This window comes from Herpailurus yagouaroundi, unplaced genomic scaffold, assembly GCF_014898765.1.
Source record: "Herpailurus yagouaroundi ecotype Mexico unplaced genomic scaffold, PumYag 141, whole genome shotgun sequence".
NCBI lineage: Eukaryota > Metazoa > Chordata > Mammalia > Carnivora > Felidae > Herpailurus > Herpailurus yagouaroundi.
The window spans coordinates 13,316,309-13,331,351 of record NW_024412396.1 but is presented as its reverse complement, the minus strand read 5'-3'; the positions used below and the strand labels follow the sequence as shown (position 1 = coordinate 13,331,351).

Genomic DNA, 15,043 nt, shown 5'->3' with positions numbered 1-15,043 from the left:
GGGGAGGGGGCCGCCGCCGTCCCCGCACCGCCCGCCCGCGGCGGGGCGTGCGGCCCCATTGTGAGCCGGCCGCCGGGCGTGCGGAGGTGGGGCGCGCTGGGAGGGCAGAGGCGGCGGCTCGGCTCGCTCAGTACCCCAGGAGCGGCCGGAGCGACCTCGGCCCGGGTGGCAGCCGCGGCGCGTCAGTCACACAAAAGGCAGTCGAGCTCCCCCCCGGCGCGCGGACCGGCCCACGCCGCCGCCGAGCGCTCCCCACCTTACCGGCTTTCCTTTCCCTCCAATTTTGATAGGGAAGCGGGGCCGACGCGGGCGGCAGAGGGTCTGGGCGAGCCCGCCGGCGGACAGGAGATGCCGCTGCTACACCGAAAGCCGTTTGTGAGACAGAAGCCGCCCGCGGACCTGCGGCCGGACGAGGAAGTTTTCTACTGTAAAGTCACCAACGAGATCTTCCGCCACTACGAGTAAGGGCCGGGCCGGGCGCGGGGGGTGCGAGGGAGTGTGGGGACTCCCTCCCCAGCGTCCTTTTGTCTCTTCTTTTACTCGCTTTGGGCTTCTGGCGGGGCGACTTGAAAGTGACGGCTGGCCGCGGGCCCGCGTTTCTCTGCCCCCCCCCCCCCCAAGCCCAGACCGACGGTGACTGCGCGGGGTTCCCGGGCGGCGCGACCCGCCGTTGGCGCGCGTGGGGAGAGCGGGCCGGGGCCGAAAAGGCTGAAGTCCTCCGCCGGCGGTGGGGACCGCTTCCAGCCGCCGCTGCCGCCCGGCCGCCGGGCAGCGGAAACTCCCCGCGTCGCCCCTCCCCGCCTCGGCCACACGCGCACTCCGGGGCCAGTTCCGGGATCCCCGCCCGGCGGCCGAGGGGATCCCCGCTCGGGTCACCGGCACGGGGCCGCCGTCCCCCGGCCCCGGGGAGGGAATCCCCGCCCCCGGGGGCAGGAAACGGCCGGACTGGGCGTCGTTTCCTCGGTCGGGAGTGGAGACTGAACGTTGGAGCTAGCTGCCTAAAGGAGAGGACGGGAGGGAGGGAGCGGAGTTGAGACTCGGAGAGGGAGTGGGCTCCCCGGCGGGGCGGGGTGGGGGGGGGCCGGGACACGAGGGGCTCCACCGGCGGGCTCTCGCCCGGTGAGGCTAGGCCTCGGAGTGTGCGACGCGATCCGAGCGCTCTGTCACCGCCTCTTCTTGGTGACTAACTCCCGGCCCCGGAGAACTCAGCGTCTCCGCCCCCGGGAGACCTTGGTGAGGAAGAAGTCGGGTTCGGGCGGGGGGGGGGGGGAAGACGCGGGGAGAGAGCCGGGCGCTGGACACCCCTAGTTATCACTTTTTTCGCGTAGCCCCGAGGGCGGAGGTGGGCGTTGGGGGAGGGGGTTAAGACAAGTTCAACTCCAGCCTCAGCCAGTCTCCTCTTTATCCCCCTGCGCATGTGGGCTGTCTGACATGTGCCACTCGCTATTGTTTTGATAAGAATCCGGAGCTGCTGCGTGTGTAGTTTCAACTCCTAAATCTTCAGTACCTCGCCCGGTTTATCCCAGGAGATCCCCTTGTCCTGTGACACCAAACACCCGGGGTGTTTTAGAGATGTGTGTTTAAAACAGGATCTCCAAGTGAGAACCTGAATTGGTCAGTCAATGAAGGAGCCTGATCCTTTTTCTTATGCTCCCTTTATTCTCTCCACTCAGAAGGAATCTCTTTGTGGCTTAGAAACCAAGTGTTATAGCAACCAAATAAATTGTGTGTAGGAGGCACCTTTTCGGAGTGGGGGCTTTGTGATCAAGGGAGGGCTTTAGGCAAAGTCTGCACCTGTCTGAGAAATGAGTAGTGAAGTTAGAAAAGTCAGTTCCTGGCTTCTCTTTTTTCTTCGGCTCCAGAGCAAGAGTCACACATGAACATGTTATATCTAGAGAAGTTTTTCAGCAGACAGTACTTTTATATAGGAGTGTACATCTTAACTCAGCTCCTGTACAGACTTGTTTTGTTACTCAAATATTCACTCTTGTAACTACTTAAGTGAATTTGGATTAGGTAACTTGACAAGGATGATGTCTCTCTTCTTTCTTTCCTTTTTCTTTCTTTACTTTTTTTTTTTTTTCAGTTTAAGTTAAAATCCTTGGTAATAATTCCCAATTAAAAACAATTGTACTTAAAAGTGCCAACAAAATGGAAGACCGGCTTGTTTCAAACTTTTCTCCCTTGATATGAGCAATCTTCTCTTTTTAAGAAGCTTTTCTCACTTCAGAAGGGAGCATGACTATGGCTGTATCCTTTTTGAATTAAACTTTTTATATACTTTGGTTCTTGATGACTTACTATAATCATGGAGAAATCTGAAATGCTGAAATACATTTTTTGGTATCCCAAACCTACTACCTTCTACTAATATTATAAGAACTGTGTCCTTTGTAGCCTTGTAACATTAACAGATTTTTCTCAATAGCTGATTTTTTGGTTTTTGTTGTTTTCTCTGTGCTGAAGTGTTTGGGTTTTTGGAATTTATAAGCAGTTCAGGAGAGACCATTGGTTTTGGAGCAAAGATATTTAATATCATTTGCCCTGAACAAAGCAGAGCTACTAGTGTTCTTAGGTATTAATCTTTGTGACTTTGAATTGGCAAAATTGGAAGAAGACTGACATTTAATTGTGTTACATTTTGTAATACTGTCTTTTAGATGATTACAGAGAGATCTTTCCAAAATTGCATTCATGGTGTATGGTATATGGTGATCCTTAGTATTATGATAATCTGACCCTTGGTGCAAGTCTGGAGAAGGAAACCTGTTTTCACTCATTCATTAAACCACCAATTGGCTTATGTGAATTTGTTTGAAGATTATCCTTTAAGTGCATTAAATAAATATATTTGTCTTTTGTGTTTGTGTAAAGACCACTGTGCTCACCTATTTGCTCAGGTTTTTGATTTAAGTATAACTTTTTCTGTTTTAATCAGTCTCAAAGAGAGTTTCTACACTTCCCTGCCTTTTTTTTTTTTTTTTTTTTTTGCAACACAATGCAAAGTAACTTTTCCCTCTGACTCTGGTTAGTAGAGGTTCCCAGTGACCTTTTAATTGTTAAATAGTTTTCTGTCTTCATCTTACTTGATAAAATAGTCTAACATTTTCTCCTTTGTCCTAGGCAGCAATGATCCACCCTCAATTTTATCTAGTGTAAGATCTATTATTGCATGCTAATATAATACATTTGTTGCCTCAAATTTTCTCTTTTCCTAGACCAAGAATTTTTTGTCAGGGTCTGTGACCAGAATGGATCCTTAGCGATTATACAGTACAAACCCTTCTCTCTCTCTTTTTTTTTTTGTTTGAACTACATGCTCTTTAACTAATTGCTAACTCTTGTTTGACCTGCTTTCCATAAGTAAAGAAGACTCATTAAAAATAGCACATTAACTGTAGGCAAATGATAAGCTAAGGTACAAAAGAATGAAACTGGACCATTGTTTTTGTGTTCTATACAAAAATAAACTCAAAATGAATTAAAGACTTGAAAGTAAGACCTGAAACCATAAAACTCCTAGAAGAAAGCTCCTAAGCAGTGAGCTCCTTGACATAGTTTTTGGCAATGATTTTTTTAAATCCAGCACTGAAAGCAGAAGCAACAAGAGCAAATGTAAGTAAGTGGGACTATATCAAACTAAAAAGCTTCTGCACAGTGAAGGAAAACATCAAAAAGGTGACCTACTGAATGGGAGAAAGTATTTGCAAATTATATATCCAATAAGGGGCTAATATTCAAATTATAAAGAACTCCTACAACTCAATAAGAAAAAAAAAACCTGACTAAAAAATGGGCAGAATATCTGAATAAATAGTTTTCCAAAGGAGAGCTACAGGTGGCTAACAGGTACATTAAAAGACACTATATACCCTTAATCAGGGAAATGCAAATCAGAACCACAGTGAGATCCCACCTCAAACCTGTTAGAATGGCTATTATCAAAAAGACTAGCATCAACTAGACTATTGTCAACTAGACAGTTGCTGGATAGGATGTGGAGAAAACTGAACCCTTGTGCAGTTTGTAGAAATGCAAATTGGTGCAGCCACTATGGAAGACAGTATGAAAGTGCCTCAAAAACTTAAAAATAGAACTACCAAATGATCAACAACTCTGTTTCTGCATATTTATCCAAATTTTAAAAACCCACTAATTTGGAAATCTATATGCACTCCCATGTTCGTTGCAGCATTGTGATAGCCAAGATATGGAAACAACCTTAAGTGTTCATCAGTGGATGAATGGATAAAGAAATTGTGGTATATACACAATTGAATATTAGTCATAAAAAGAATGAAATCTTGCCATTGAAGACAACATGGATTAACCTTGTTTAAGTGAAATAAGTCAGACCAATGATCTTTCTTATATGTGTAATCTAGAAAAAATAGGTTAAAAAAAACCTATGCGATACAGTGATACTGTAATAGCAGTGTTATGGGACAGATGGTAGCTACACTTGTAGTGAATATAGCATAATGTATAAATTTGTCAAATCACTAAGTTGAACACCTGAAACTAATGTAACATTGTGTGTCAATTATACTTAAAAAAAAGATTTTATCCCCCCCAAACCACACAAAAAAACCAAAAAACAAAAAATAAAACTGAGCTTGTAGGCAAAGAGCAGAATAAAGCATGTACTTCGGTTTATTAGATAAGATAAAAATTTGTTCTGTAATTTGGTTAGCTGACAATTTTGTTTTTATTTTGGGCTGTGGATTGTTAAAAATGAAGCAGTCAGATCTGGATACTAGAAATTCCCGATTTGTAGGCTAGGAAGATGATTTGTTGTATTACCCAATGACTTAATCTCCTAAATAAAATTACTTTTTTTTTTTTTTTTTTTTTTTTTTTTTAGCCATTTAGCCCCTTGGTATCGGAATGTGTTTGCCATCTTTGAGTGAATTACACTTTTCATACGAAAAGTAGGAATCTCTTTGTCAGTGACAGACCAGCTTATGCTTCAACCTGGCTTTCCATTGAAAGGTGTTTAACTGGTTTGTAAAGCACCCGATTTTCATGGTTCATCAGCTCATTTGTTAATTCAGTCCTTTCAGCAACCCTCTTTTACAGATGAGGAAACTGGATTTGGGATAAAGAGAGTAAGTCTAAGATCAGTGTCAAAAACCATGTATCTAACAGTTGGTGAGATTAGACTTTTCACTCCCCTAAGACTCTAGAGTTTATATTCTTATTTACTGTCTGCATGATACATATTAGGGAGAATTCTTCCTATTATTTGTTGAGCTTGCAGAAATGTGCACCAAGAACGTAGGGCCCTGCTTCGAATTCAAGCTTGCTGCCTAGATCTTTCCATAGGCACCACTTTCTGTTGTCTGCTCAGACATTTGACTTCTTTACCATATGCCCAGTGATTAAGCTTTAGATATTAAATGTATAGACTAGGATCCATTAGTTTACAGTGGGGGGAAGATGTCCATACAGACCAGCTATGCATGGAATCTGATTATTATCTGAAGGCCTTTTAGTGAGCATGGAGTCTTTTTTTAAAAAAATATTTTATTTATTTTTGAGAGAGAGACAGAGTGTGAGCAGGAGACGGGCAGAGAGAGAGGGAGACAGAATCTTAAGTAGGCTCCAGGCTCTGAGCTGTCAACACAGAGCCTGATGTGGGGCTCGAACCCACAAACCATGAGATGACAGATCATGACCTGAGCTGAACTTGGACACTTAACTGACTGAGCCACGCAGGTGCCCCGTGAGCATGAAGTTTTTAAGGAAAGTTGGGTAATCTTCATAACTCTTGTCTTCAAATTAGATTTTCAGCTCCCCTTTAGAAGTAAATCTGCTACATGTTCCAGATATTTGGGTCCAGGAGTCTTTTTCTTAGATGGTAGAACAGATTCCTAAATGCTTTTCTTTTTGAGTTTTACTTTTTTGTTTGTTTTTGAGAGAGAGAGAGAGAGAGAATGAGTGGGGGAGGGGCAGAAAGAGGGTGGGGGGACAGAGGATCAGAAGCGGATTCCACACTGACAGCCGCAAACCTGCTTTGGGACTCCAACCCACAAACCATGAGATCATGACCTGAGCTAAAGTCGGATATTAAACTGACTGAGCCACCCAGGCTACCCTTGAGTTTTACTTTTCATCCACTTAGTAGGCTACCATGTTTTGTGTTAATACATTCTTTTTTCAGGCAGAATATGTCTATCAGTTACTGTGTAACAAGCCAACCTAAAACTTAGTGGCCCAAAATAATCGTCCATTTTATTTGCTCGCTATTCTGTGGATTGCCAGTGTGGTTTCTGCTGGTCTCTGTGCTCATTTAGCTATAGTCAGTTGAAGGTTAGGCTGAGGCTGGTTAGAGTAAGAGGTAGCCTCAGTCATAGGTCAGGAACCTCAGCTGGGATCGCTTTTCTTTCCTCTGTGTGTGTTTTCTCACTTTATTGAGATATAATTGACTAATAGAATTATAAGATATTTAAAGTGTACAATGTGGTGATATATCAATACTGGGATGGCTTTTCTGACTATGTGGTCTTTCATCTTCAGAAGACTAACATGGGGGCGCCTGGGTGGCACAGTCTGTTAAACATCAACTCTTCGTTTCAGCTCAGGTCCTGATCTTGCAGTTCAAGGGTTTGAGCCCCATGTTGGGCTCTGTGCTGACAGCACAGAGCCTGCTTGGGATTCATTCTCTCCCTCTCTCTCTCTCTCTCTTTCTCTCTCTTTCCTTCTCCCTCTCTCCCCTGTCCCCCACTCGCACTTTTTCTGTCTCTCTCAAAATAAATAAACTTGAAAAAGTGTTTAAAAAATTAAAATTAAAAAAATAGACTAATATGGACTGCTTTAGGTGCTGGTCTCAGGGTTCCAAGAGGGTGAGAGCAGAAGTCTCTCAGTGTCATTTCTGTATTATGTTGGTCAAAGCTAATCTCGAGGGGCTAGCCCAGATTAAAGAGGCAGTGAAATAAACTCCACCTCTTGTGAGAAACAAGTACCAAGTCATATTTCTAAGGAGGCTGCATACCTTCAACCCTCTTTGCAGACAGTCTACCACGGAGCAGCTGGTAAGATATTATGCTTGGGTCATCCTATTTGGGTTTTGGGAGTTCGTTGGTTATCTTTTTGCAGCTAATCCCTCTTCCTACCCTTACCAATGCCAAACTTTTTCTTCAAAGATTCTCAAGTCTTTTATTTGTTCTTCTGACATTGTTCCTGTATCACACTAGCTATTCTGTGTATTTTTCTAGGATCTCTTTGCAAATATGGTACCTGAGCAGTTAGAATTGATACTGTTTATTGCATGTACATACAATATGCTGAGCAACCAGTATTATCTTATTATCGTATTTAATGTTCATATTAACTGTTCATGGAAGATATCCCCATTTTATAGAGGGGAACCAGGTTCAGTAAGGTTGTGTAACTTACTCAGAGTCACATTCTGCAAGTGGTAAGCTGAGATTCAGACACTCTTCCTCTCCTTCACATTCATATGTGTGTACTTTTCTCTATCTAGATACACACAAAAATAAATGTGGACTGCCAGTGGAGAGTACATTTGTTTATTACTCTTTGACACTATGCTTTGGAGAGTCTGGAGATATTGAGATTATTTGTCCCTCTAGTGAGAAATGAATGTATAACACAATGGCATAAATCACATATATGCTATGGAGCATAGAAATGTAATGGGAACATAGAAAATGGAGCTGATAACAGCCTTCAAATAAGGAGAGAACATCTGAGTTGGGTCCTGAAAGATGGAACTATCAAGACACAGAATGGAGAAAAATTACATTTTTAGCAGAGGGTGCTCTAAAGATACTTTTTAAGCTAAGGAAACTATAAAAACTCTTAGAAGTATGAATTTGCAGTTCACTTAAAATTTGTCTTTTTCACATTCATTATTGTTAAGCTAGGACTTCTGTTAAGCTACCATAATGTTTCACTTTTGTTGATTTCTATTTAAGATTTTAGTCTCTAGATACAAAAAGCCTTTATTGCTGTTCCCCACCTTGGTGCATCAGCAGATTTCAGGAGTCTGCCTTATGTGTCATTATCTAAGTCTGAGGCAGTGCTAAGTAAACTGCAGAGTAATATTTCATTAAATGTTTTTTAAAAGTAAACATTATATTTTTAATTAATCTAATTTTTCCCCTGACCATTTGTGGATAAATGTAATAAATGTAATTTTCATCTAGCTGAATCATCTAGCTGATTTTTTTCTGTATAACATAAGGCATGTTAAGTCAGCCATGCCCAAGACCTCTTAATCTCCTGCTTTTGTAACCCCGTCAGTAGAAGAAATTAATACAACAATCTATCCTGCCTTAACAGCAGTTACTCCTTTTCTAAGTTTATGATTTGTACTTTTCCATCTCTTGTATATTGCATGCTGTTTAAATCAGGAATTATGTTCGTTTTTAACCTGTGGTTGCATTGCTCAGCTATACTAATTATTTTTATGGACAGAGGAGTTTATGTCCTTTAGATCTTTTATGCAGTATTGTGCTGGGTCTTTCTTATGTCTAGTTGATACAGTTTTGTCCCTTAAGTAGAGTACACTTCGTGTTTACCTTTTCTAAATTATATTTGGCTTCTGGTTTTTATGTCACTTCATTCTTTTTGTTTTTATTTTTTATTTTTTTTAGTTTCAAGTTTTTATTTAAATTCCAGTTATTTAACGTATGGTGTAATATTAGTTTCTGGTGTAGAATTTAGTGATTCATCACTTACAACACCCAATGCTTATCACAAGTGCTCTCCTTAATACCTATCACCTATTTAACCCATCCCCTGCCCACCTCCCTTCCAGCAACCCTCAGTTTATTCCCTAGAGTTAAGAGTGTGTTTTAGGGTTTGCCTGTCTCTCTCTTTTCCTGCCTATGTTCATTTGCTTTGTTTCTTAAATTACACATATGAGTGAAATCATATGGTATTTGTCTTTCTCTGATTGACATATTTCATTTAGCATAATAGTCTCTAGTCCCATCCATGTCACTGCAAATGGCAAGATTTCATTCTTTTTGATGGCTGAGTAATATTCCTCTGTGTGTGTGTGTGTGTGTGTGTGTGTGTGTGTGTGTGTGTGTGTGTATAATACATACATACTACCTCTTCTTTATCCATTCATTAGAGTCATTTGGGCTCTTTCCATAATTTGGCTTTTGTTGATAATCCTGCTATAAACATCTGGGTGTATGTATTCTTTCAAATCAGTATTTTTGTATCCTTTAGGTATATACCTAGTAGTGTAATTCCTGGATCATAGGGTAGTCTATTTTTAACTTTTTGAGGAACCTCCATACTGTTTTCCAGAGTGGCTGTACCAGTTTACATTCCACCAACAGTGTAAGAGAGCTCCCCTTTCTCCACATCCTCACCAACATCTGTTGTTTTCTGTGTTATGAATTTTAGCCATTCTATATGTCACTTCATTCTTAATCTTATTCTACTAGATTTTTAGTTTTCCAAATAACCTTGTAAGTTAACAGTATGTTGCTCTTTGTTCCTTAGTTTGTTCACCATAGAATTGGTTGAATTTACATTAATTAGAGGTGTGTTCTTGCCAATAGTCGACCTGCTAACTCAGAAGCAAGTTTTCCTTAAGAAATAATGGAAAAGTCAAGGGGCATTAAGGAAGGCACTTGTTGGGATGAGCACTGGGTGTTATATGCAGGGGATGAATCACTGGATTCTATTCCTGAAGTCATTATTGCACTGTATGCTAACTAACTTGGATGTAAATTAAAAAAAAAAAAAAAAAATGTATGGGGACCAGAAGTAATCTGTGGAAAATTCTTCCCAACATCAGATGTACTATAAAAGTAAGCAGAGGATTTTGTTCTTATTAATGACTCGTCAGAATGAAAATGCTTTCCAGGCAGGAATTGTGGTACACTGAAGATGACTATAATTCTTTGTCACTCCTTCCAGTAAAAAAAAGAAAGAAAGAAAGAAAGAAAGAAAGAAAGAAAGAAAGAAAGAAAGATAAAGAGCAGAAGTCATCAAACTCTTAAAGGGCCAGATATAATCACATTTTAGGCTTTGTAGGTCATAGTGTCTGTTGTACCTATCCAATTCCATAGGAGTTAGTGAGAAAGCAGTCATAGACAATACCTAAAGGTATGGGTGTGGTTGTGTTCCAATAAAACTACAAAAACAGTTGGAAAGCTAGGTTTGGCCTCCAGGCGAGTAGTATGCTCATCTCTGGTAAAGAAGATTGTTGAAGGAATGTACTAATGTACTAATAAATTGGAGACGTAATAATCTACATTTGCCTAAACATATTCATATAAAACAGGATTTTGTACTTTATAAATTTTGCTCACAATGGAAAAATGTGCTTCCTATAAAATTTTCATGATTTTATGTTCTTATAGTATAGAAATTAAAGAGTCACTGTAACCTACCCCCAGGAGTTCACTATTATTAACAAAATCCTACATACTTGAATGTGTGTGAAAAATGAGTGAAGAGTGGAATTAGAGCAGTGTGAGAAAGTGAAGGTGTAAAATGTCAGAGATGGTGCCATGCTGGTGCCATGCTGGTGCCATGCTGCTAAGGGGTGATGAAGAGGGAGAAATAGCCCTTGGGCTTTTTTTTTTTTTTTTTTGCTTGCTTTAAAACGGCTACTGTGTAGTGTACTCGGTCTCCCTCTTCCTGAGTGTAGATCTTTGTGCACAACGGGACTGTAATATAACAACTTTGCAGAGTAGATAGACACAGGAACAACAAATAGTACAAACACTTTGCCAGAGGAGGTGGAAACCTGAGTATAGAAAGACAGCTGTATGTATAACGATGGTTACTAACGATCCTATTTTTCTGCCTGGTAACAAGTTTAGTGGAGGTTTGTGGCACTTGTGCCATTGCTCTCTTTGGTATTTTGAACAATGTCAACTCATCTAAATAGTGCTTATTGCAGCTCAGTACCCTGTCTCCCTGACAATGACACCAAATACCCCATGACCTACCAAATACCTAATCACTATAGCTAGAGCTGTGCTGTCCAACACAGGAGCCATTACTTGGCATGGGGGTTATTAAGAACTTGATAATCAGAATTAAGATGTGCAATAAAGGCACAATATATACTGGATTTTGAAGACTTAGTACAAAAAAAAAAGAATTTAAAATATTTACACATTGAAGAATTTAAAATTAATTACAGATTTGAAATAAAGCATTTGAGGATGTATTAGGTTAAATTAAATATATAAAATTAATTAATATATAAAAAGATTGTTTCTCTTTAAAATTTTTTAAATGTAACCCCTAGAAAATTTAAAATTATATGTGTGGCTAGCATTCTGTTTCTATTAGCTCTAGTTTAGAGACTAGTTAATGTAAGATACCTAGATTTGAAGTATGTTTTTCTTAGGTAGTATTAAGTATGGTTTAAATTAATAAAAGTATACCTTACATACATCATGTGCTAATTGTACACATTCACAACAGGTGTGTTGTACACAACAGGTGTGTTGGCTTGGTAAGCTGAGTCTTACAGATATGTTTGTTCCTGTTTTTCAACAGGAATAAGTTGACAACTTATATAAAGCTTTCTAAGTGAACTGTGGTTTTAGGAAGTAAAACTTAAGAGCTCTTTCAAGATCCATCCATTCGTTCATTTTGTTCTGCACCATTTATAACCACTTATTGGGTATATCTGTTGTCAATTTCTTAGCTAATAAATTAGTTATTTGGCATAGATTTTCTTGATTATGAGAACCAGATTACACTCATCTTTGTTCTCTCTGACATTTCTTTCTTCAACTCTACTTTTCCTTTACAACCTAACTTTTTAACACTATTTCCTCTAAAATCCGTTCTGGTATTTCTTGATCTTTTTTGCCTATCTCTCCTCCTTCCCTTCCTCTGAACTCCCAAAAGATATCTGCTTCTGTCTTTTTTTTTTTTTTCAAACGTTTATTTATTTTTGGGACAGAGAGAGACAGAGCATGAACGGGGGAGGGGCAGAGAGAGAGGGAGACACAGAATCGGAAACAGGCCCCAGGCTCTGAGCCATCAGCCCAGAGCCTGACGCGGGGCTCGAACTCCCGGACCGCGAGATCCTGACCTGGCTGAAGTCAGACGCTTAACCGACTGCGCCACCCAGGCGCCCCTCTGCTTCTGTCTTTTAATCACTTTGTAATTTTAATTTTAATGGTATATATCCATTATCTCCTCTACTAAAAGGTGCAGACTTCAAAAGAATCTTTTTTGTACTAAATTAAAATCATGTAACTTGATGTATGCAGGTAACCTCTTTAGATCCCATTTATATTAAGATAGGATTAGTTCTCTTTATTTCCATAGATTTCAATTTTGTTCTGCAGACGAATATACAAATGAAACCATGTTAATGGAATTACCTCAAATCTTGTTTGGAGATCAGACTACTAGGGATAACCTCTACAGATATACTAATCAGGAAGTAAACATATAGTAGTCTTAATACTTTTTAGAATGATGACAGAAGGAAAAGAGAGATTTCAGGAAGGAGAAAAAGTTAGAGAACAGCGAATTGTATCAGTCACAAATAATTATTGAAAAGTACACCAAAGTATAGAGAAGGAAAAACATTTACTCGTATATTACCACTTAGAGGCAACCATTGTTACCCTTTTTACATATGTATAACCTTCTCTGTTCTAAAATGTGTTGATTATAAAAAAATAATACAAGTACATGCTTCTTATAAAAATTCAAACAATATAGAACTATTTAGAATAACAAATTTTCCTTTTCCTTCCTTTGCAGTCCCTCCCTTTCTCCATAATGAACATCTGTTTATAGTATTTGTATAAATACACATTTTTGTTATTCTGATTAACGTATATGAGATTGTGTTATTCAGTGATTTGGGTTTTTTCTACTTAACATACCTTAGAGATCCTTCCATATTATGGATCTCTCGCATTTTAAAAGTGACTGATAGAATTTTTGAAAAGAAATGCTCATATTAAGAAATTCCAACAGTGCAGAAAAGCACTCAGTAGAATGGTCCCCCAGGCCCATCCCTACTCTGTAGTTCTTGCCTGGAGTTTTGTAGAACATTCTAGAAGTCTTTTATGCTTCTTTAGGTTATCTTTCTTTGCCTGCCTGCCTGCATGTCTTCTTTCTTTTTGATGCAAGTGGGACCATATATATTTTTTTTAGTAAGCTTTTACTTTCAAAAATATAGGTGGGGGTGGCGGTGCCTAGGTGCCTCAGTCATTTGAGCATCCCACTTTGGCTCAAGTCATGATCTCAGGGTTTGTGAATTGGAGCCCAGTGGGCTCGCTGCTGTCAGCACAGAGCCCACTTCAGATCTTCTGTTCCCATCTCTCTTCACCCCTTTCCCACTCGTGCTCTCTCTCAAAAATAAATAAAACATTTAAAAAAACTTACAAAAATATAGGAGGGAATCAAACTGGAAAGTTTTTTTTTTTTTCTGGTAAACATGTTTTTTAAGAACTCTTCTCATACTCTTTAATGACTATGATTGTTCATTACATAAAGTACTGTAATTTACCTAAACTTTCTCATCATTAGATGTTTAGATTTGTCAGTTTTTCACTATTACGTTAAAGCTTTTAAAAGTTCATGGTTAAGTGCTTAAATTGTCTCTAGTGTTTTGGCTGCTTTGGAACAAACACCTTTAATATTAGAAGAAAAAAGAAAGATTGAGTTTATTTGCAGTTTACTCCCAATTTCAAAAGTGATGGAAATCAAAGTTCAATTTTGGCTGAATGTACCTTTAAATTGCAAAATATAAATGTCTAGTTTAAATATACTTTTTCTTAGGTTTGTATTAATGTGTAAGTTGACCAGTTACTAAACCCTTGTTCTATGATTCTATGTAAAATTTTACAATGAAGGCATAATCCTTTATCAGCTTTTAATGTAAAATTTGTGAAATGATAGGTGATGAATGGATTTTTGTTTTTGTTTTTTAATCAGTGACTTTTTTGAACGAACCATTCTGTGCAACAGTCTTGTGTGGAGTTGTGCTGTGACGGGTAGACCTGGACTGACCTATCAGGAAGCTCTTGAGTCAGAGAAAAAAGCAAGACAGAATCTTCAGAGTTTTCCAGAACCACTAATTATTCCAGTTTTATACTTGACCAACCTTACCCATCGTTCACGCTTACATGAAATTTGTGATGATATTTTTGCATATGTCAAGGATCGATATTTTGTTGAAGAAACTGTGGAAGTCATTAGGAACAATGGTGCAAGGTAAAGTACTTTTAATTTTTCCTTTTGATACCCATACATTCACATTACTCAAAATTCAGAATACACAAAAAGGTAAACTGAGGAAAACTTCCTGTCTTCTGTCCTCCCAGTACTCTCTTACCCTCCCCACATATAGCCCTAGTGTTAGCAGTTTCTTATATATTTTTCCAAAGCTAATTTTTACACAAACCACCAAAAACATGTGCTTGCCTAGATACTTGTACACATATATGCATAAGCACACACAATCTCCTGCCCCTTTTTAATGCAAAAGGTAACATACTGTATACCTTTTTCATTTAAAATATCTTGAAGATCAGTCCATTGCTTTATGAAACAACTTTCTTCTCTTTTTTATTTACTGTATAAAATGTTCCATTATATGGAAGTTCCATCTTTATTTCAGAGTAAAAAAAACTTAGGGGCGCCTGGGTGGCTCAGTCGGTTAAGCGTCCGACTTCGCTCAGGTCATGATCTCACGGTCCGTGGGTTCGAGCCCATGTTGGGCTCTGGGCTGACAGCTCAGAGCCTGGAGCCTGTTTCGGATTCTGTGTCTCCCTCTTTCTCTGACCCTCCCCTATTCATGCTCTCTCTCTCTCTGTCTCAAAAATAAATAAATGTTGGGGCACCTGGGTGGCGCAGTCGGTTAAGCGTCCGACTTCAGCCAGGTCACGATCTCGCGGTCCGGGAGTTCGAGCCCCGCGTCGGGCTCTGGGCTGATGGCTCAGAGCCTGGAGCCTGTTTCCGATTCTGTGTCTCCCTCTCTCTCTGCCCCTCCCCCGTTCATGCTCTGTCTCTCTCTGTCCCAAAAATAAATAAACGTTGAAAAAAAAAAAATTAAAAAAAAAAA

General features: G+C 39.8%; 1 protein-coding gene across 3 annotated transcripts in view; it reads left to right on the top strand.

Moving 5' to 3' along the window:
• The window catches only part of BAZ1A (bromodomain adjacent to zinc finger domain 1A), a 95,354-nt gene that overhangs the window by 707 nt on the left and 79,604 nt on the right, over positions 1–15,043 (top strand). The window contains exons 2-3 of one of the 3 annotated variants that reach the window (XM_040476917.1): positions 291–461; positions 13,915–14,193. In XM_040476917.1, coding sequence (XP_040332851.1) covers positions 349–461; positions 13,915–14,193 — 392 coding nt within the window. In that variant the 5' untranslated portion in view covers positions 291–348. Of the gene's footprint in view, positions 1–73; positions 462–13,914; positions 14,194–15,043 lie in introns of those variants that run through there. The other 2 variants (XM_040476918.1, XM_040476916.1) reach the window with 2 other exon arrangements.